The sequence below is a fragment of the Eptatretus burgeri genome, chromosome 17, assembly GCF_056783735.1.
Source record: "Eptatretus burgeri isolate ZD-2024b chromosome 17, Ebu_testis_v1, whole genome shotgun sequence".
Taxonomy (NCBI): domain Eukaryota; kingdom Metazoa; phylum Chordata; class Myxini; order Myxiniformes; family Myxinidae; genus Eptatretus; species Eptatretus burgeri.
Genome location: NC_140977.1, coordinates 35065717 through 35089785, shown reverse-complemented (window position 1 = coordinate 35089785; position 24069 = coordinate 35065717). Strand labels below are relative to the sequence as shown.

The 24069-nt window shown below is 42.6% G+C and overlaps 1 protein-coding gene and 1 long non-coding RNA gene across 4 annotated transcripts in view; one reads left to right on the top strand and one right to left on the bottom strand.

Annotated features, from left to right (window-relative positions):
- Positions 1–11185, top strand: part of LOC147009725 (uncharacterized) — a 138459-nt gene extending 127274 nt beyond the window's left edge. For all 3 annotated transcript variants that reach the window (XR_015052791.1, XR_015052789.1, XR_015052790.1), the window contains 2 exons: positions 10072–10204; positions 10405–11185. This is a non-coding gene — a long non-coding RNA (uncharacterized LOC147009725). The remainder of the gene's footprint in view (positions 1–10071; positions 10205–10404) is intronic.
- Positions 1–24069, bottom strand: part of LOC147009723 (protein sidekick-2-like) — a 956293-nt gene that overhangs the window by 144442 nt on the left and 787782 nt on the right. Inside the window, exons 25-26 of the mRNA XM_085861602.1 lie at positions 2221–2461; positions 1986–2101 (exon numbers count right to left, since the gene is read on the bottom strand). Coding sequence (XP_085717728.1) covers positions 1986–2101; positions 2221–2461 — 357 coding nt within the window. The remainder of the gene's footprint in view (positions 1–1985; positions 2102–2220; positions 2462–24069) is intronic.

Here is a 24069-nt window from a genome sequence, read left to right as displayed (position 1 = left end):
TGGCTGGCATTCGGAACAGGCCAGAGTTTCTGATACCGAGCAGCACACGAAATAGCAGCTGGATTGGGACGAGAGAAGGCTCGTGCACTGCCAATGTTCCACGCTCTAACTGGATGCGACATTGTGTCTGGTTTTCATAGACATGGCAAGAAGACTGCATGGGCAGTCTGGACGGTACTGCCAGAACTCACTGAGGCGCTGCTGCTGCTGTCCTCTGCACCTCGTGACATACCAGACGATGCAATGCGCATCATCGAGAGGTTCGTGATCCTGTTGTATGATCGAACCAGCAAATGCACAGATATTGACAAGGCCAGGAGGAAACTCTTCGCAAGGAAGAACAATGTGCAGCTCATCCCTCCAACGAAGGCAGCTCTGGAGGAACATGTCAAGAAGGCAATGTATCAAGGTGGACATGTGTGGGGTCAGATACTGCTGCCAGCACCAGAACTCCCTCCACCAACCAACTGGGGTTGGTCAAGGACTGGAGAAGGACATTACACACCTTAATGGGCCAGGCTAACTGAGGCAGCTCACAGCTGCATTGAGCTGGTTTCTTGCAAGTGCAAGAAAGGGTGTGTGAGGCGCTGCTAGTGCAAAAAGGCTGCCCTTCAGTGCACAGCCCTCTGTGTGTGTGAAGGGGACTGCACATGACGATGAGTCAACAACATACATGTACTTGTGGAAATGCTGAACTTGTTAACATGACACTGTTTATGTACACGTATCTTCAGTACCGGTATATACCTAGCCTCAGTACCAGTACACCGAGGCTCAAATACTAGACCATGTAGCATGTCAGTATTATGCCTAAGACATTTACAGAACTAAGACATTCTTTTCAAAGTATTGTGTTGAATCCAATATTTGCCGAGATAATTTCCAAATAAAATTATATAACAGACTGTGATAGATAATATTAAGTTGAAAATGGTACCATTGGATTCCTTGCCCCCAAAAACATACATTTAGATACCAGAATCAAGTCAATAGCTGCATTACGTCCAGAGATAATAGCAAATGTTGATTTTAAGTGGCGGCCATTTTGAAATCCAATCTGGCGGACATAAAGAGAGAATTTCAAGTGGCCCAATATCTGAAAATGTTCACAACATATTAATGTACATTTGTGCCAAATTTGGTGCTTGTATCACAAAATGCACAACAGGTTTGCTATGCTGCTACACTATTGAGAAGCACCCAATCCACAAATTTGTTGACCTTTTGACCTCAAAACCAAGAGGCCTTTCTTCTGATGAACTCTACCATGTGGTGAAGTTTTGTGAAGATCGGTTTCAAATTGTGACTTGCAGACGATTGACAGACAAACAAGAGAGAGACGTCATGCCGAGCACGATACTTGCAGAATCCACCCCCCCCCTCTTCAAAGGTTTCCATGGATACATGAAATTATCTATTTCATCAAGATTAAAATTGACAATCTTAAACAAAGCTCGGGTCAATCGGATGAAAACTGATTATTTTTCAGATTGAAATTGATGATTTTAGAAGTTTGACCTTGACTTGACCATTTGACCTCAAAAATAGTTGCTTTCCCAATTCAGTGATGTACTATGGTAACTATGCAATTGCTGTTCAACTTTCAAGTCAATCGGATGAATAACCACAATTTTAGAAATCCGACGTCAAAATCAAGAGGCTTCTCAGTTGATACTAAATATATAGAAGTTGATACTTCTCAGTTGATACAACCTCTCTCTATACCTTGGTAAAGTTTAATGACGATCGGTTTACAATTGTGACCTGTAGGCGATTGACAAACAAACAGGCAGAATAACAAAATCCACTGACCAATACATTTGAAAAATCTTCGATTTTCGCAAGTAACAAACAGACAGACAAGGTTGAAAACATAACCTGCATCCACCTTCAGTGGGCAGAGGTAATAAATCCAATGAGATCAAAAAGGAAGGAAAGCAGGAAGATGAAGACAGATTGCGTAAAGAAGAAAGAGCAAGAATGACCTTAAACCCGAGGATCTGGCCATTGTGATCCTGCTTTGGAACCATGCCCCAGCCCACTAGGATAGCCGAGGGGCTCGTTGCATTTGCGTACACATCCATGGGTCCGGCGGAAGGAGCTGTGAATGAAAAACAAAATTTCATTTGAGCAGCATTACTTGTGGAGCCATATTTTGCGTTAAATAGCTATATTGCACCTTTCAAAGCAATAAACGGGTCGGTACATTTATTTCCTCACCTGCCTCGCTGGTCGTTGCTTCAACGACCTCAGTCCAAGGACCTGGTCCATTTGCATTGAAGGCCTGCACCTGGATAACATATGTCGAATATGGGCGAAGGCCCTCAAGGGAGGCCTCTCGCTCCCCTCTGTCATCTGTAGTTGCATCCAAAGGCAGACTGGTGGGGAACTCCTTGTGTTTACAGCGTACACGATAACCCACCGACTCAGGAATGGCCTGGTAATCCTCCACAGCTAAGGGCTGGTAAGATGAGGGAACAGGGTTGCATAGGTAGTTACAATACAAGCTTGAGAAACATGTCCTATTGGAAGGAAATATAATACCGACAGTGCCTTCAGAAAGTTTTCACACCCCTTGACTTTTTCACATTTTGTTGTGTTACAGCCTCAATTTAAAATGGATTAAATTGAGATTGTTTTTCTTTAATCACCGATCCACACAAAAAACCGCTTAAGGTCAAAGTGAAATTTCTTTGGAGAAATGTTTACATATTGATTAAGAATTAAAAGCTGAATGGCGATTTTAGAAAAGTTGGTGACTACAGAGGAGGAGGAGGAGAAGAGAGAGTAAGCTTCACCATTGATTTACATATACATACACAAGAGAGTGTATATATTGCATGTGTATAGTGTATATACAGTGGGGAGAACAAGTATTTGATACACTGCCGATTTTGCAGGTTTTCCCACTTACAAAGCACGTAGAGGTCTGTAATTTTTATCAAAGGTACATAGTCCGGGAGCCAACCTGTGTACGAGGCTGTTTTAGGGTTGGACCTTACAGCCTTTGCTATAAAATTTTACACCCCCAGGATGTTTAGATATATGTTTGCAGTTCATGAAAACCAATGTTGGCAATTCATAAGCTCTTGCGAAAAATTTTGGCGGCCGTTTTTGTTTGAGGAAGATTTGAAAAATTTGATAAAACAGCAATTGTCAATAAAATTTCTAAAAAAATTAAAAAATCACATTCATGAAAAATAAATGTGAACTAAATGTAAGAATTCAATCAGTGCATTGTAAAATGACAAAAAAAATTGCCTTTGTGAAAGTAAACCTCGTAAAAGTACATAATTTTGTGAAAAATGCCTTAAAAATAACGTTTTTTGAAGATGGCCTTGAGAACTTTTCTTATCATAGGCAGATGCTGCATTAGAATACTAATTTCTCTTAATGTGATATGAACATGGTATCCATGGCTAATTAAAACAGCAAATTTGATTGAGTTCTATCAATTTTTAAAGAGAAAATTAACATTTTTGTCAACCAAAGTTACCCCTACCCCCAAAATCCTCTTACTCTATTGAACACAGTTCGGTTAAGGTTTGCTGGATCCAGGTTGGGTACTTCACAGTTCACTCTTCCAAAGGAAAATTCAATGGTGTTTGGAGTGACATGGCCCTGGAGCAGACATACAACAATGAAGGGAAGACATCTCTGTTCAAACGCATATCTCAGGCACCAGCTGCTCGAGATAAATATGTGAAAACAGCACCATTTCTCACAGCTGTATCAGAGAACATAAAGTCTATGGCTAATCTAGGCCAACAGGAATCTACTCATCATGGAGAAACACAGAAGCAGGCAACAGAAGAACATATGCATGTTGAGGAGATCAAGAAAGTGATATGCCAGCAGATGATAAACCCATTCCAGTGTAACAACCAAGTGGTTCTGCTCAATAGAGCAACTAGTGAGAAGGCTGCTTCAAAAGACTTGGTCCATGCTCAAGCTAAGGGCATGGAAGCCATTATGAAAGCAGAAGAGGTGGTCTCTATTAAGATTGAACCACTGAAGCTGGTAACTTTCTCCTCACAGAAGAAATCAAACCCATCAAGGCAACAGAGTTTAATCAGGATCTATCAAGATGAGACTGCAACTACACGTGTGCTGTGTTTCTATCGAGATGCCGACCCAGTCACAAGACAGATTGCATTTTCCCATGAGTGGACAGACTATCCATCATCCCTGTTTGAGGTTGATCCACGCTTAGCACAGGGGTTGTAATGCGCAAAGGCAACGAGTCTGATTTCGTGGCAGTGCTAATTGCTGAAGCTGAGCAGGATGTTGTTTTACAGCTGCCATCATTACCACAGAGTGACCTATACACAGTTTATCTGGTAGACACAATGGCATTTGTAAATAAATACCAAAAAATGGGTGCGAAAACATTTGGTGAACTTCCCCAGCTGTATCTTCGCAAGCAGGTGTATCCTGCAGTTGAAACCTGAAATGTGCAACTGTGTCAACATCATTGGTGATCAGTATGATTTTGATGATAGCCATACTTTGAAGGGTGATGAGCAGCAGAGGAGAAACCAGACAGACCAGGCAAGACAATTCTCACCATCCAAGAGTCTAGAAATTCGGACTGGAATTTATTCATGAAGAATCCAAGAAATAAAGGAAATCTTCAGAACTTCATTGGCACTTCCCTTTGTGAGAGTCCTGAAGCTATTCCGGATGGAGTGACCATCATTCTTGGTAGTATGATGGAAAACAAAGGTCACACTCTTTCCATCACATCAGCATCAAGTTCAGTTCTGGACTTACCTTGTGAAGAACATGAAGAGGCAGACACAAGGATTATTGCTCATCTTGCGTATTGTGTGGAATATCTTGATCACCATCGAGCTGTTGTGCATGCAACAGATACAGACATAATTATGCTGTGTATATATCACTTCTGCTGCTTGAACACATTGCAAGAACTCTGGATACAACGGCAGAATCAATACCTACCTATTCATGAGCTGGTAGAAGTGTTGAGCAAGAAGTACCAGAAAATCCTCTTGATGTCGCAGCTACACTTCTGTGCACATATGTGTTGTGTGGATGTGACACAGTGAGCTACCCATTCAGAAGGGGAAAAGAAGAGGTCAGGTCAGGTATGGGAGCATGTGCCAGAACAGCGCGTCGCTGCGTCCACTTTCTGCCGGTACTCCAGGGGCCTCCGTCTGGCCATCCCCCAGGCAGATGCCAGGCCCATCCCCATCTCCTTGAGATGATGGTCAACCTGCTGCAACCATGAGGCACGTGGTCGGCCCACTGGCCTCCCACTCATGAGACTCCCTCGCTGAGAGAATCTGGTGAGCAGGATCAGCGTCAGGAAAACGAGCCACATGTCCATACAGCCGCAGCTGATGCTCACGGACTATGCAGGTAACAAATCTCATCCGAGTCTCTCTCAGCAACCGCTCGTTGGACACAAAATCCGAACAGCGATAGCCAAGGATTCTCCGAAGAGACCTGGTACCAAAGGAATTAAGTCTCCGTCTCAGATCCTTGGTCAAAGTCCAAGTCTCGCACCCATAGAGCAAGACTGGAAGTACCAAGGACCTGAAGACTCAGACTTTCGTCCTCCCGCACAGGTACCGGCAGCACCACACCCCATGATCCAGTGAATCCATGACTCCCCAGGCCCGACCCAGACATCTATTGACCTCCGGCTCACAACCTGCGGAGACATGAATATCACTGCCAAGGTAAGTGAATCTCTCCACGACCTCAACATCCTCACCACAAACAGACACAGACAGGACAGCAGCATCCAAGATGTCACCGAAAGCCTGGATCTTAGTTTTGACCCAAGAAATCCGTAATCCCAACGGCTCCGACTCCTCATTCAGCACCTCGAGGGCCCCCAAGAGGATGTCTAAAGTCTCCGCAAAGATGACTGCATCATCTGCAAAATCAAGGTCTGAGATCTTGACATTGCCAAACGATGCACCGCAACTTGATCTCTCCGACATCCTCCCTAGAATCCAGTCCATACAAGTGCTGAAAAGTGTGGGGGCAAGTACACATCCCTGACGAACTCCAGTAACAACTGGAAATAAGTCAGAGATGGTACCACCACACTTCACAGCACTCTCAGTACCAGAGTAGAGTTCAGACATCAGATCGATCAGTTTCGGTGGCACCCCACGAAGACCAAGAATCCTCCAGAGGACATCCCGATTCACTGAATCGAACGCTTTACAGAGATCAACATAGGCTGCAAGCAGCCCCTGCCGAAACTCTCGTCTGTGTTCGGTGAGGACACGAAGTGCAAGGATACGGTCAATCATTGACCTCTTTGGTGTAAAGCCTGACTGCTCTGGACGCTGGTGCTCAAGCAGATGGTGGCAAACCCTATCAAGAATTATCCGAGCAAAGACCTTGCCCGGCACTGAGAGCAGCGTCACCCCTCGGTAGTTTTTGCAGTCTTGGCGATCACCCTTCCCTTTCCAGAGAGGGACAACAAGGCCCCTCTTCCAGTCAGTTGGGATGATGCCTGTGTTCCTGTGAAAAGAAGAGCGGCACAGGTTTCTCTGGGACTGATAGGAAACCTTCCCCACCTTGTTGATTTTGGAAGAGATAGTGAAATGGCAGCAACAGAATGTGTCATTGATGAGGCCAGAGTATACTGGACTGCTCTGCATGGCCAAAAAGGGTTCAGCTGTTTGGATACCCTCAGGCAGCATATGTTTGTCTCTTCAAAATTAGACCTTAGGTCACTGCCAGCAACAGAAGATGCGTTTTACTTCCTTGTTTTAAGAGCATTGTATCAATTGCTTCTGTATAGACGTGCACATCTCAGTGACCGAGCACTTCCCCCAGCCACAACATTTGGCAGAACCCTTATCAATGGAAAACTGGTCCCAATTCTCATGTCTAAGCCAGCCAAGCCAAACAGAGACAAAACGGTGTCTTGCATGTGCAAATTATCCAAATGTCTGAAACGATGTTCATGCAAAAAGGCTGCTGTGCCTTGCTGAGTGACATGCATATGCCTTGGTCAGAGAGGTTCATGTGGTGGAGTTGTTTCAGAGAGTGACTCTTCCTCTGAAGAGGATGTTTCATGTCACAATATTGTGTTAATCCATTTCTAATTTTATCTTCCTTAAAACCATGGCATGTAAAAGTATGTTCTTGTTCCTGACCCCATTGATAGTCAAGCATTTCTGAGTTACATAAATCTTTTGTTGTTTGACATATAACCTTGTCAATTGAAGGTAGGTTAAATCTACACCAATTGTGATATAGGAAATGAACTCCTCTTTAATATGAGGGGTCATTTGTGTATATAGGTTTAGTGGTTATGATTTTAGGACAATATGAATTACCCCTACCCCCATCCTACATCTTCGCTTTTGCCAACATTTTGTTATCAGAGGGGGCTCGCAAAAGTGTTGACTGTGTTGTTGCGCAAGAGTTTCACCATTGCCAACATTGGTTTTCATATACTCAAAGGGTGTCTCTTTATGAAAATCAACACAAAATTTTTTATAGCAGACCGGGCAATTTTTTTTTAATTTTGATCGGTTGGCTCCCGGACTAACACTTCAACTGTGAAAGACGGAATCTAAAACAAAAATCCTGAAAATCACATTGTATGATTTTTAAATAATTAATTTGCATTTTATTGCATGAAATAAGTATTTGATCACCTACCAACCAATAAGAATTCCGGCTCTCACAGACCTGTTAGTTTTGTCTTTAAGAAGCCCTCCCATTCTCCACTCATTACCTGTATTAACTGCACCTGTTTGAACTCGTTATCTACATAAAAGACAGCTGTCCACACTCAATCAACCAGACTCCAACCTCTCCACAATGGGCAAGACCAGAGAGCTGTCTAAGGACATCAGGGACAAAATTGTAGACTTGCACAAGGCTGGGATGGGCTACAGGACAATAGGCAAGCAGCTTGGTGGGAAGGCAACAACTGTTGGCGCAATTATTAGAAAATGGAAGAAGTTAAAGATAACAGTCAATCTCCCTCGGTCTGGGGCTCCATGCAAGATCTTACCTCGTGGGGCCTCAATGATCATGAGAAAGGTGAGGGATCAGCCCAGAACTACACGGCAGGACCTGGTCAATGACCTGAAGAGAGCTGGGACCACAGTATCAAAGAAAACCATAAGTAACACACTACGCCGTCAGGGTTTAAAATCCTGCAGCGCACGCAAGGTCCCTCTGCTCAAGCCATCGCATGTCCAGGCCCGTCTGAAGTTTGCCAATGACCATCTGGATGATCCAGAGGAGGAATGGGAGAAGGTCATGTGGTCTGATGAGACCAAAATAGTGCTTTTTGGTTTAAACTCCACTCGCCGTGTTTGGAGGAAGAAGAAGGATGAGTACAACCCCAAGAACACCATCCCAACCGTGAAGCATGGAGGTGGAAACATCATTCTTTGGGGACGCTTTTCTGCAAAGGGGACAGGACGACTGCACCGTATTGAGGGGAGGATGGATGGGGCCATGTATCGCGAGATCTTGGCCAACAACCTCCTTCCCTCAACAAGAGCATTGAAGATGGGGCGTGGCTGGGTCTTCCAGCATGACACCGACCCAAAACACACAGCCAGGGCAACTAAGGAGTGGCTCTGTAAGAAGCATCTCAAGGTCCTGGAGTGGCATAGCCAGTCTCCAGACCTGAACCCAATAGAAAATCTTTGGAGGGAGCTGAAAGTCTGTGTTGCCCAGCGACAGCCCAGAAACCTGAAGGAGCTGAAGAAGATCTGTGTGGAGGAGTGTGCCAAAATCCCTGTTGCAGTCTGTGCAAACCTGGTTAAGAACTACAGGAAACGTCTGATCTCTATAATTGCAAACAAAGGTTTCTGCACCAAATATTAAGTTCTGTTGTTCTGATGTATCAAATAATTATTTCATGGAATAAAATTAAAATTAATTATTTAAAAATCATACAATGTGATTTTCAGGATTTTTGTTTTTGATTCTGTCTTTCACAGTTGAAGTGTACAGATGATAAAAATTACAGACCTCTACGAGCTTTGTAAGTGGGAAAACCTGCACAATCGGCAGTGTATCAAATACTTGTTCTCCCCACAGTATGAGTATATATATATATATATATATATATATATATATATATATATATATATATATATATATATATATATATATATATATATATATATATATATATATATATATATATATATATATATATATATATACAGGGTGTCCCCAAAAAATGTACTCACTCTTTAAATTATAACAAATGTGTTGTTTATTGACTTAGAAACAAGATTAATGGTTAAATGTACAAATGGATAAATGCATGTTTACAAATTTTTAAACTGACGACCATCACGTTCCAAACACAGCCGATAACATGGACCAATGGATTCAACAGCGTTACGAATCATTTCATTTGGAACTGCAAGACATTGTCTTTCAATTTCCTCTTTCAGCTCATCGACTGTTGCTGGTTTTGAGCCGTAAACCTTATCTTTGAGATATCCCCATAAAAAGAAGTCCATTGGAGTGAGGTCTGGGGAACGCGCAGGGAATTCAACACTACCTCTTCGCCCAATCCATCTGTTTGGAAAAGTTGCTTCGAGATAGGCCCTTACATCACGGTGGTAGTGGGGAGGTGCTCCATCTTGCTGAAAGTAAATCTCTTCGTCACCAAATATCTCCTGCAGCAAGTTTAAGTAAACATCCCCAGTGACAGTTTGGTCAAAAAAGAATGGCCCTAGGATGCCCAATGCTGATATCCCACACCACACAGTAACCCCTGGTAAGTTTAAATGGTATTCCATAGTAACATGTGGATTTTCAGGAGCCCAGTAGGTGCAATTGTGTCGGTTAATTGAGCCATTTAACTTGAAGCTGGCCTCATCGCTCCAAACAATTTTGGATGGAAATGCTGCATCTTCTTCGCATTTTCCCAGGTACCACTCACAAAATTCAGCACCCCGGTCAGGATCTTCTTCATTTATTTAGAGTGTGGATTAATTTTGGAATGTAACTTTTCCAATTAATTCGCTTAAAAATGCAATGGGCGCTTGATTTTGGGATTCTTGTCTCACATTTGTCATGATTTGATTTGTCGTACAGATTTCCATGGGGATCGGTGGAGGGTTTCCAGCAATTGATTTTCCTTTGCGGGGGTGGTTGATGACCGTGGTCTGTTGACCGTGATGACATCCTGTTGGTGTAGTATATACAAGGACCCCTTCGACAATCACAGGTGCGGTGCATGTTTCCTTGTCCCGTAGCAGTGAAGGAGTTTGTATTGGAAACGAACAATACATTTCTCCTTTGTGAGACTCAGAGTGAGGTGTAAATTGAGTTGGGAGTGAGAATTAAAACACCTCAGCCAAAGTTAACTTATCATCATGTTTATACCTTCACAAGCTGCTTTTATTTTTATTATTTTTGTTGTTGCAGGCTTGAAGAGGATGTGGTTGTTTTGCGATTCCTTCATTTTTTAAAATTCAATTCCTCAAAGGCTGAGACACAATAAATGAGTTCATGAGGTTCTCCAGGGAAATGTCTTTCCTTTTAACTGACTCCCAGAAGATTTTCGAAAGCAAATCAACTTTTAGATAAAAAAAAAGTAGATTATATTAGACTGGTGCAGAGGTAGCATACACATCTTTGAGCTGTTTAGTCTGGGTTCGATTCCCACCCGACTATAACTGTTGGATTGGTGCTTCACTGGCAGAGTGTTACAGCACAAAGTGTAGATGTCCCTTGGATGTATGTTTAACCGGCTGTCTCGGTGACTAGCATTGGTTAGTACACGTTAAAGATCATGAGCAGGAAGTGAATTACTGCCAGATCCTAGAACAAATTCCTAGGTTGATTACTGCTGGGAAGGCAAAGGAAACCCACCCAGTGTAATCCTATATCTTCTTCTTTCGGCTGCTCCCTTTCGGGGTCGCCACAGCGGATCATCCGTATGATCCGCATAGTGATTTGGCACATGTTTTACACCGGATGCCCTTCCTGACGCAACCTCTTACGACACAGGGATATGGTACACCTATTTTAACCGGGTATACACCGGCCCAGTACACTGGTACTCATTTCGCCGACCTCGGAAGGATGACAGGCTGAGTCGACCCCCTGGTGTATTAATTCAGTGGCCCAACGGGGCTTGAACTCAGGACCTTTTGGATCCCAAGCTGCTGCCCTAACCACTGCGCCAACACCAGGCTTCCAGTGTAATCCGATATATATATATATATATATATATATATATATATATATATATATATATATATATATATATATATATATATATATATATATATATATATATATATATATATATATATATCTAATGTGGAAGCCCTGAACTTGCCGTCAGGCAGAGTACCAAAGATGTAATTCGACTATTTGTACTCGCTCGCACATAGGTACAGGGGTTCTACATTGGTTCAACTACCCGAGTTCCTTCATTTTAATCTGATCATCGCAGGCTTAAAATCACAAGCCCAATGGGAAGGCAATGGTGAACCACCCAGTGTATTTCCTTGCCCAGGTATCTGCTTTGGTACACTATCCTTCTTTATGGTGTACATAAGTCAAAACGACAATGATAACAAAAGAGCTATGTACCTAATTTTTGTAACAGTTAATCTTTTTTATAAATCATGTGGTTCATAAGTTGATGGATAAAATAATTTGATGAACTGCTACCATGAGGCTGGTTCATGGTAGTCGTGGACTTTTTATTCAAGAAAATGAAAAAGGTACAGAGAAATAGTTGTCACTTCAATGATTTCTCAAGGTATCCCCCGCCCACCCACCCCACGACACAAACAACCTGTCCCATTTGTGTATTGCAAAATGTAATTGAACAACAAACCACCACACTTAATGGAATAACAAGTCACTGCAGTACTGTACTTTGACAGTTTTCCGGTGTTCAATAAATTTTGTCCAAATTAAACGATTAAAACTCCAAAGACTTGCAATCGGCTTTCTGAATGGTGGCTGAACCTCAGCATTATTTTGGTGGTGGGAACAAAGAACCTCTCCACTCCACCCCATGCTCAACCGCTTCTACTATGGTGTGCTATGATGGACCCAGGTCTCAACACATGCCACATTTCTAAAATAAAACCCAATCTCTCTCCCTCTGGTGATGTTACGTGAGCTTTGTTGCAATGGCCATGTAACTTACTATTTTTTTCCTTTTCATACAAAATCAGGTTTCGTCGGAGAGCTGGAACAGAGAAATAATCAGGATGCAACAGCACAAGAGGAGCAGCAGAATGAGAAGGGGGAAACCAACAGCAGGGCCAAGGGGAAAATTAGATGGAGACGGATAAACAAGGGATGTGTCAAAGAATGAGCTGTAAGGGAGGACGCAGGGGGTGGACAAGATGGATCCAGATGCCTTTTGATCAAATGTGAAGTCGTTCGGGAACCAACCTTGCACTCACTTTATTGGATTTCAAGTGAGAATAAATGATTATTTCTGCACTTTCAGCACTGACATCCAATTCCTTCTGTAATTCCACATCTAGTAATTCAGCTATTCTCGAAAATTCGCTGTTCAACACAATTAATGTTTGCTTAAGTGATAGTGATTGGATGCATGCGAGAAATCTCAAGATGGCTCACCAAATCTGAGGGTGATTTCTCAACTCGCTGCACCATTTAAACATAATTCCATGTGGAAGAAAGGCATCAACTAATTGTGCAGTCTACTGTATATTTCAGCCGGTTTAATGTTATACTTCACAAAGACCTTAACTGATATAATGTATGAACTCTTTATTGCATGTATATTAATATGATGATATTATCATTGATATCTATCTTTGCATATTACCGTTTATCCTCCCCCCCCCAACCCTTCTCCTCCATCAAATGGTTTAACCATCGGTGCTCTGTTGCAGTTCACCAATGCAACCTTTGCATCCAAGAATGAAAGTCTGCTTCTTCTAAACAAACTATTGAAGCCCATGTAAAAGCATGCAACCCCCGAAATCAATCAAGCTGAAGAACTCTTCAATCGTCATTTATCTCTTAAAGGAGCCCCCTGCCCCTCTGGAAGCCGTGATTTTTTTATTTCATGGCCAAATCAATTGCCCCCATCAATCATGATCTCAATGTCATCCTCCAATAGAGTTTGATAACGTTGCCTCCTTCAATCAGTTCAGGACTCAAACCTCCTTATATCCAGAAAGATAAACACAGCCGCCTTTCCTCTACACACGTCCAGCTCTCAAATCCAACAGCTATCTTCTATTTATATGCTCAGTATCACCATCTCCAGAAATATCTCCTGGCAGCCAGAAATCCGGGAGCATTTGCACAGCTCTGATCACTAGTTTAATTCCATAGTCCGTTAAAGGGCAGATTGGGTTCCGGTGATAAGCATGCAGGATGAGACCGTGCTGGTGCCCGGCGATTCATTCGGTCGACATTAGTGAAACGGATACATGGCAACGGTCAGCTTGACACATTGACCGGCTTGGTGGTTGCATTTGAACTAGGTATCATGGCAGACAGGCCCGTGATCCAGCTTGGAACGACATATCAGTCGGCCATCGCAACCGCTTTGAAGTGGATCATCGGGATTCAGACAGGGCAACTGCCTGATCAGATGTCTGTAACAATAAAATCGATGGCAAATCTGGAAGTTGAGAGAAATAGTAATTTAATTTGAACTGCCATGATGGTTTCCTTTTTTCTTTCTAAAGATATTTGTGCAACAAATATGTGAGATCAAGATTTCCAACTGAAATGCGCTTTCATAGAAAAGGAAAAGGAAGGCACTAATCGACGTCACCTATTGGCATGTAGTCCTCCCATCCACATCCCCTTTCCCTATGATCATGAAGTCAAACATGGTGCAGCTTTTACTTTTCAAATTAGTTTCCAGCTTGTGGTATACATTCTTCCCTAGCAGTGGGCGAGTTCATTGATTCTATTGTAACACAAGTCACGTTTGTGGCTCCAAAACCTGTTTTTCAGAGGAAAAGCTTTTTGACTCTCCCTTGGATAATACAATTGTTATTATTCTAAGCCATTCTTTTAAGGGACAGGATAGGCTATTGTAATTGGTTTGTGCATCAGTGAGTGTAGGAGTATGTGTTTGCATGCAGATGTACTCCAATACCTCATGCAATCTATATATTCCGGTGAGGTGCTGCATCGTGTTAAATGCTCAGTCTTGGTTTTTTTTTTGTTGGGAAAGGAAGGAAAGGTGAGATGGATACAAATGACAAGACACCAAGTAAGTTTGATTCAGAAACACTAAATCTGTAACAGTAATCGAAAACAGAATATATTACAGGAAACTCCGTGTGAACAATGATTTTTTTGCAAACTTAAACGACCGCTCTCCCTCTACCCCCAATCATTTCACGTCTATGAAAGTTTCTTGTATTTGATGAAGGAAATACCTGCTCGTGTTCACATTTTATTACCTCTGCCACCGAAGGTGGACGGAGGTTATGTTTTCACCCCTGTTTGTCCATTAATGAGCAGGATATCTCAAAAAGTTAATGATGGGTTTGGATGAAACTTGGTGGACAGGTTGGGTGTGTGACAAGGACGAATTTATTCGATTTTGGTGAATATCCAGATCCAGATACTAGAATTCAATTGTTTTTTTATAAGTGATTCTTCACCATTGATAGATCGGCACAAAAATGATATTTTGCATGAAATTGAAAAAAGTGGTGGATGAGGTTTGAGAAAACTTGGTGGATGAGTTGGGTAGGTGACAAGAACAAGGCCATGAGATTTTGGTTAACATCCGGATACAGATCAGGTCTATCAGTGGGATACAAAATGTAAACTGTTCAGCCTGGTGAAAGTATGCACTCTCCCATGCATGTTACGAGATTTATTATTATTATTATTATTATTATTATTATTATTATTTTTTAACAAGATTGAGGCTCATGGAAACGCAAGGTTACAGAGGGTATGAAAATTACAGTGGAGCAGCTGCGTAACAGTTGGACACAATAAACAAGGGAATGAAGAAACAGGAAAAGGGGAGAGAGAGAAAGGTAGGAAACACTGCAAGTAAGAGGGTTGGGCCATGAAGGGTTAATGGAGGGTAATAAAGAATGTGGGTAAGGTGGTTGTAAGAAAAAATTGGAAGGAAAAACAGCACATGCTAGGAAGAGTAGGGTGATGCTGGGCTTTAATATTCAATATCCACTGTTCCTTAACACTTTATTAGTTGAATTAAATGACAATGGCACTCTTCAATATCGTGACATTGGCAGATATGCCTGTGCCCACATTACTACATCATGATACAACACACATATTTGTACAAGTTTGAGTTAAATCCCTGAATGCAGATTCAAAATATTAAATAATTCTGGCTGCCAGACCATGTATCTGATTAGGTTGAAATTTAAAACAGATATACTACATGACTACTCGTTCAGAATTGTGAAATTTCACGTTGATCGATGAAGCAATTCAAGAGAAAGAATTGTTTTAAGACTTTCGTTCAATCCAATATGGCTGCCAGACCATGTGACAATAATAATTATTTGTAAACTCCCTGCTGTCCTCAAGGCTTGAGGAACATGTGGGTGAATTTTCCCCTCAATCCGTCAAGCCGTTCTGAGGAAGAAGGTTTTTAAAGGCTTATTTTTCAAAAAAATCATAGTTGTCAAACCATGTGACCTATGACATCAAAGGTGCAGAACTTTTCGTTCCTCATGGATAGGTGATCATACCTGTAAAGTTTTGCCATGTTCTGTTCAGTCATTTTGGTGAAGAAGATTTTTGAAGGTTTTTATGTTAAAAAGAATATGGCTGCTGAACCACCTGACCAACGGTATCATCAATTTTTTCCCCCAATCAAATTTAGCCCCAGATGACCCTCAAAACTTTTCATACTGGTCAGATAAAGTGTTTCAGGTCAGGTCGGGTATGTGAGGATGCGCTGGAGCAGCGGGTCGCTGCATCCACTTTCCATTGGCAGGGGCCTCAATCTGGCCATCTCCCAGGAAGACGCCTGGCCCATCCACATCTCCTTGAGATGCCGATCAGTCTGCTGCAACCATGAGGTACGTGGTCAGCCCATTGGCCTCCTCCACTCATAAAACTCCCTCGCTGAGAGAATCTTGTGAGCAGGATCAGCATCATGGAAATGAGCCACATGTCCATTCAGCCACAGTTAACGCTCATGGACTATGGAGGTAACAAATCTCATTTGAGTCTTTCTCAGCAACCGCTCATTGAACACAAAGTCCGACCAGCGATAGCCAAGGATTCTCCGAAGACACCTGGTACCAAAGGAATTAAGTCTCCATCTCAGATCCTTGGTCAGAGACCAAGTCTCACATCCGGAGAGCAACACTGGAAGCACCAAGGGCCTGAAGACTTGGACTTTTGTCCTCCTGCACAGGTACTGGCAGCACCATACCACATGACCAGTGAATCCATGTCTCCCCAGGCCCGACCCAGACATCTACTGACCTCTGGCTCACAGCCAGCAGAGACAGGAATATCACTGTCAAGGTAAGTGAATCTCTCTGTGACCTCAACATCCTCACCACAAACAGGTACAGACAAGATATCAGCATCCAAGATGTCATTGGAAGCCTGGATCTTAGTTTTGACCCAGAAAACCTATAATCCAAGCTGCTACGACTCCTCACTCAGCACCGCAAGAGTCCCCAAAATGATATCCAGAGTCTCCACAAAGATGATTGCATCATCTGTAAAATCAAGGTCAGAGATCATGACAAACACAAACGATGCACCTCAGCTTGATCTCTTCGACATCCTCCCCAGAATCCAGTCTATACAAGTGCTGAAAAGTGTGGGTTCAGTACACACCCCTAATGAACTCCAATAACAACTGAAAATAAGTCGGAGATGGTATCACCACATCTCACAGCACTCTCAATACCAGAGTATAGTTCAGACATCAGATTGATCAGCTTTGGTGGCACCCCACGAAGACTAGGATTCCTCCAGAGGGCATCCTGATTCACTGAATTGAACACTTTGCAGAGATCAACATAAGCTGCAAGCGGCCCCTGCTGAAACTCTAATCTGCGTTCCGTGAGGACCCAAATGGGAAGGATACGGTCAATTGTTGACCTCTTTGGATAAAGCCTGACTGCTCTGGTTGCTGGTGCTCAAGCAAATGGTGGTGAACCCTATCAAAAATTATCCGAGCAAAGACCTTGCCCAGCACAGAGAGCAGCATCACCCCTCAGTAGTTGTTGCAGTCCTGGCGATCACCCTTCCCTTTCCAGGGAGGGACAACAAGGCCCCTCCTTCAGTCAGTTGGGATGATGCCTGTGTTCCAGGAAGAGTACAGAACTGCATGCAATGACATGAGTACAGCATTTCCACTGGCCTTGATAAGTTCAGCATGGATGCAACAGATTCCAGGAGCTTGACCAAATTTCAACCGGTTTGCCACAGGCTGTGTTTCCACAACAAATATGGATCACAGTTGATTGGAGGGTCAGCAATAGGCATAGTAACACGCCTGACATCCAACTCGACAGCTGGTGGATCAGCCTGTTACAGCCGCTCAAAATAACCTGCCCAGCGGGCCGTCACTTCGGACTCCTCTGTCAAGAGCCCACCACCCTCTGCTTGAACTGCAGTACACCTAGGGATGGGCTTGGAGGAATAAAATGCACGAATTCCCCTGTAAGCAAGACGAGAATCACTTGACCACAAGTGATGCTCTACCCCCTCACAGATTCCTCACTCACTCATAGGCCTCCTTGTCCACCCTCAGCACACATACAGTTTTACGCCTCAACTCCCTGAACAACTAAGCTCTGCCATTAAGCCTGGCCCTGTGACTCTGGTCAATGGTCAATGGTATCCAGTATCCCTTGAGAGACCAAATTCTTCTTCACCCGACGGTGAGTTCCAAGACATCCACCGGCAACATCAAGGATGGTGGTCTTGAAGGCACTCCACAACTCTTTAGCATTCCTCAAAGTACCCAGACTCCCCAAATCCCCACTCAGCCTGTTAGCAAACTCGTCAGTTACCCTCTCTTATTTGAGCTTGCCAGGATTCAGCCTCGGCTGGAATTTAGCTGCAACTTCCAGATTTAGTGCCAAAAGTGCCCAAATTTTAGCTGCAACTCCCAGACTGCAACTCCCAACACAACATCATTCTCCCAGATTTGAGCTGCAACTTCACAATTGCTACCACAAGCCTGTGGTCGGTATTGAGGATCTGAGCACTCCAGTGAACCCTGCAGTTCTAAATCATCCTCCAGCAACCATCAACGCGCACATAGTCAATCTACTTTGCCACACCACCAGCGTTGGAATACCAAGTCCAGCGATGAGCCTGTGGGTGCTGAAACCATGAACCAGCCACTCTAAGTTCATGACTTCATGCCAAGTGAAGGAACTTTGTACTATTCTGGTTCACAGTTCCAGACGTGTGTAGACCAACATCTGTCTCACAACCCAATGCATTGACTGGGACTGATCACAGTCCCTATCAGTTCCAGTCGATGCATTTCAATCCCCCAAGAATCGAAGAGTATCTCGCCTGGGGCACTGATCAACCACAGACTCGAGCATAGCGTAGAATACGTCCTTCACGGTGAGGTCCCTTGCCTCAGTCAGAGCATATACCGAGACAAGGGAGATTTGATGCCACAATCTCCTCCAAAGAAGTGATAAATCCTTCCTCTCATAATATGCTTGTTGACTGGTGTGACTTCAATTATCATTGGAGTCAGCTTATTGGACACAGCTACGGCAACTCCATGAGCGTGGTAACCATAAGAGCAACCAGACCAATAGTAGGTATAAGCACCCACGATGATCTCGCTACTATCTGGTCTTCGAACCTCAGAGAGTGCTGCAATACTGATGTTCAAACGCTTGAGCTCAGATGATAAGAAAGACAGGTGATTATCTTCTCTTAGGGATAGGACATTCCAGGCACCCATCTGAAGGGACCGCCTCAGGTTACCCCAACCCAGACCACCATCTGGTGGTTAAGGTTAACCCAGACCACCATCTGGTGCACGACACTTCAGCACTACCTGGGCACACACTACCGCAATCTTATGCAGGAAGTTTACCCCTGTGGTTTTCCACCTATCATGAAAGAGTGGGGGTCCCGAAGGCTTTACCCCAATCCCGTCTTCTGCTGAGCTGCCCTGCGGAGGGCAGCTGCCCAGGAGGTACTCCCACGGAGTGGGTTTTCAATTTTCTTTGCGATCTTCTTGTGTTTTATGGAGTGAAGGGTTTTACGGTGGCCATAATGCAAATCCAACCTCCTAAAAAAAGGTAATCCAACTGCAGGAGGACATCTGCAGACCCAGTTGGGCTCTGGATATGGATGGACATTGGCTCACAAGGAGCTCCGCCACTCTTTAAAGGTTTTGTTTTTCAGCCTGCTGGGTGTCCATATCATGTCCATATCCCTCTTCACCAAGAAACCTGGTGGCGGAGGTGGTTTAGTCACCGACAACCCGACCAATAAATAGGTAAGTACAGGTTTACATGGTACCTGTAGCAAGTCACAGATATAATTTGGCCTGACTTGACAATGGTAATAACGAAGTGTTTGACGTATGCAATTATGACATCATAAATAAGCCACCTATGACTTCATCAAATAAAAAACATCACACATATTTCCCATGGGAAGGACTTGACGTGTGCCAAGTTTCATTTTTTTTTCATGGAGTGGTTTTCATGGAGTGGTAGAGGTCCACCATTTTTCCTTTTTGTCCAACATTCCACACCACGTGATCTGCGACATCATAATTATCACTACAACTTTCTACATGAGTCGTCACACTTATGGTTAAAACTTTGTGTCAATTGGATTAGCAGTTACAGAGAAAACAGTGAAAATTTGCATGGGCATACATAGGTATGTATGTACGTATGGATGGATCGATGGATGAACAACCTGAAAACATAATGCCTCTGCAGACTTCGTCAGCTAATTCCAGAAAGCAATTAACAAGAGAAAGAAAGAAAGAAAGAAAGAAAGAAAGAAAGAAAGAAAGAAAGAGAGAGAGAGAGAGAGAGAGAGAGAGAGAGAGAGAGAGAGAGAGAGAGAGAGAGAGAGAGAGAGAGAGAGAGAGAGAGAGAGAGAGAGAGAGAGAGAGAGAGAGAGAGAGAGAGAGAGAGAGAGAGAGAGAGAGAGAGAGAGAGAGAGAGAGAGAGAGGTCGACTGCAGTGGCATGGGGAGAGGCGATGCAATACAGACGAAGCTTGGACCAGGGAGACAAAGTGTTCAGAGTGGACCTACCTATGGAGAGAGAACAAGTCCAACCAACTCATCCAAACCAGATAACACATACACAGACAAAAGGGATTTAAGAGCAATAACAGTGGAGGATAATGAGGAGGAAGACAAGAGAGAACAACTAAGCAGAGTAGAGGACAAAAACAGAGGAGATGAGATTGCTACCACTCAGGGAAAGAGCACAACTCTATAGAATACAACACAACAAATGGAGAAAAATACTAGCAAAGAGAACCAACCGAGCACTTCGAAGAACGGTACTGAAAACATCCCCGTTGAAGGAAATCAATACTGTGTGTTTTGTAGCGGCACTGCTCATTCAAGAAAGAGTAACAGGCAAACAACGCCATAAGAAAAACAAACCAGTCAACCAGACCCGACAGACAGAGACTGAGCACTGCCATGAAAATGGAAACTAAAGACACAGAGAGAACAATTGAGAAAGGGAAATGGGACAAATGCAGCAATTTAGAGGAAATCAAAGCCCAAGGAGAATCTGAAAAACACAAAATATATGCAAAATCAAGGACAAAGACTGAGAGAAAATAAATTGTTGCTGAAAACAAACTCAAAATAGAAATGATAGCAAGGAAGATGAAAAAAAAATGATGACAAAGTAAACAAAGAGAGAAAGCAAAACTAGATGTTTGAAAACAACCCAAAAATATTCTTCCGCGAACAAGGGAAACAAAAGCAAGATGTATCAAATCCCCCTGAGAAAGATAAACAAGAAGATTTCTGGAAAATAACTTATGAAGTCCCCCAAAAAACACAATAAGGAGGCAGAATGAATCCAACACTTGGAAAAGAAAAAAATATCGAAGCAAAATGCCGCCAGTGATAATTGATAAAGAAGAAGAAGAAAAAAAAAAAACTTGGAAAAAGTGCCAAAATTGATAAGCCAAGGACCGGATGGAATTCCAACATCCTGGCTAAAGCAATTTGCTCTCCACAATCACTATTCTCGAGAATTCAAAAAACTTATTCAAGAGGAAAAGGTAATGGATGAGTGACTCACAGAAGGTAACACATTCCTCATCCTAAAATCTGAAGAAACCCAATTGCCTCACAAATATAGGCTAACAACATATAAACTTCCAATGGGAATCATCACAGAAATGAGGTACCACCCCTTCAGACAACAAGGAGGCCTCAAGGCAAAAGAGAAGGGATGTAAGAGAGGATGCTACGAAACAATAGCCCACCTCCGCAGAGGTTGATCATGATCTCTTAGTACTACTAAACAAGACCATACTCAAAAACTGTAAAATGAGAAGAACCAAACTATCCACAGCATGGATAGACTATTAAAAAAAAGCTTCTGATGGTGATATTCATGGATGATATCCACATTCTTGGATGATAAAATGTATACAAGTATACAAGATCATCTCCCAAATAATGAAACTGAAAGAAAAATTCTCAGAAGGAAAAATTGAAATATCAGGAGTGAAGATATGATGTGGCATCTTCCAGGGTGACAGCCATTTATTTGCCCCTCCTGTTTTGCTTGAATCAGGACCCACTGATCGAGCAAACTCATTCATGAAAAATCACTCATAGAGTGACAACTTGGTGAAATGGAATGGCAATCAGTAGAGCACTACCTCCGCCAGGCTGAATACACCCAACCTGTCCACCAAGTTTCATCCAAATCCATCCACAACTTTTTGAGATATCATGCAATATCGTTTTTGGCCCCATCTCTTAATGGTGAAGAATCACTTAAAAAAATTCTCAGATCCAGATCCAGATTCGGATCTTCACCAAAATTAAGCATTGCTGTCCTCAGCTGGTCACCTACACACAAAAAAAAAAAACATTCAGAACGATTGCTTGAAATCTGTGGCCAAACAACGTGTGACAAACAGACAGACAACCATACCTGGCAAAAAAAATTTCACCCAGTAATGAGGAAGAACATGGATACACCCTAACATCCAATAGAAGAATGTCAAATGGGACAGGAAAGGTGACATAAGTACTGCAGATGAATGATTTAAAGCTCTTTTCACCGAATGATGAAAAATTTGCAGAACAACTAAAATTAGTGAAACATTAGCCTAGTCTGATGAAAATCTAATGGAATTTGGCCTCAGTATGTGTGCCAAGTGCACACTCGTACAAGGTAAACCAACAAAAACACACAACATAAAAATCAACCTAAATACAATAATACAGGAGCTCGACAACGAAGCATCATACAAATACCTCAGAGTAGAAGAGAGCCACCAAATATGTCACAAACAAATGTGCAAAAGAATTACCAAAGAATACCTACATAGAACAAGGCTGATCCTGAAAACATACCTCTCTCAAAGGAACAAAATCAAAGCCATAAACCAACTTGCAATACAAGTATTCCACTAAAGGTACGGAATAATAAACTCGCCACAATCGGAAATCAACAAATCAGACAACAAAACAAGGAAACGCCTCACTATTCACAAAATGTTCCACAAAAATTAATGCATCCCAAGAACATACCTACAAAGACGAGAAGGAGGCAGTGGTCTGATTGAGCTCAATCACTTGCACAGAATGACAACAGTAGGATTGGCTGAACACATGAAAAGTTCAACAGACCACCGAATCCAATTTGTATGTAAACACAAAGACAACAAACCAGAGAAGGTATCCCGAACTCACCGAGCAAAAACATTTCCAAAGACAGGTGTGAATGGAAGATGTCACACGTGAAACCGAAACAGCAAAGAATACAGCCCTGATTGCAAAAAAAAAAAAAGAGAAAAGAAAAATATAAAGCGAAATATCAACAGATATTCACGGACAACTGGGAGAACAAAAAATAACAGGACATAAAAAAAGAGAGTTGGATAGATTGACCACTGACAAAGAAAGCTCATTGGAATGGCAATGAAGAGGTCAGCTCAACAGAGATGGACAACTAATTATGATTAATGCCCAAGGCCAGGGACACTATATGAATGGTTTGAAGTAAATGGCAAGACTGAGTCAAATTGGAGAGTATGGGTTCTGCAAGGTAGAAACAGAAAGCATGAGTCACCTCCTTTCGGGATGTGAAACAACTCATGTCAAAGTAGCTGTACACACAAAGGCACAACAAAGTATGTAGAGTAAGCCTTTTGGTGGCTTAATGGTTAAGGTGGCTGGCTTAAGATCATAGGGTCTTGATTTTGAGCCCCTGTCTTAATGTTGAACAAACACCAGGAGGGTTGACTCAGCCTATCATCCTTTTGAGGTTGGCAAAATGAGTACCAGCTTACTGGTAACAGGGGGAATTGAATCAGTGGCACAGCCGTGCTCCCGGAAAATGATGCAACCAAGCAGCCATAGGCTCTATACAAATAAATAAATAAACTATATAGTGTAATGCACTGGGACATCAGGAAAAAATATATCAATATCCCAATTCCAGTAAACTCATAGAAACATGGACCAAAAACAATCATTGAAAAAAAAATGACGTAACGCTCACGTACGACTTGATGATCCCATCGAGTGTGAACATAGAAAACAAAGCATTGCACCCCGATGTAATACTTTAGTACAAAAAAAGAAAAGAAGGCATTTCTCATTTAAGTGTCAGTACACAGCAACTTTGGCCGAAACAATGCATAATTCAAGAAAATGACCAACTACCAAGACCTCAAAAATGAAGTCAAAAGATCCTGGAAGCTGAAGAACATGGAAAATGTGCCAGTGATAATTGGAGCAACGGGAATGACAAAGAAGAACCTCACGGAGATCTTAAGAACCATCCCTGGGACGATTACTGGAAACTAACTACAGTTGGAAGGTCTCCGGGGCTCGGTGACGATCCTGAAAAGAGCCCTTTGAGAACAAGAAAACTTCACAGGCTGGTCCATGAATCGT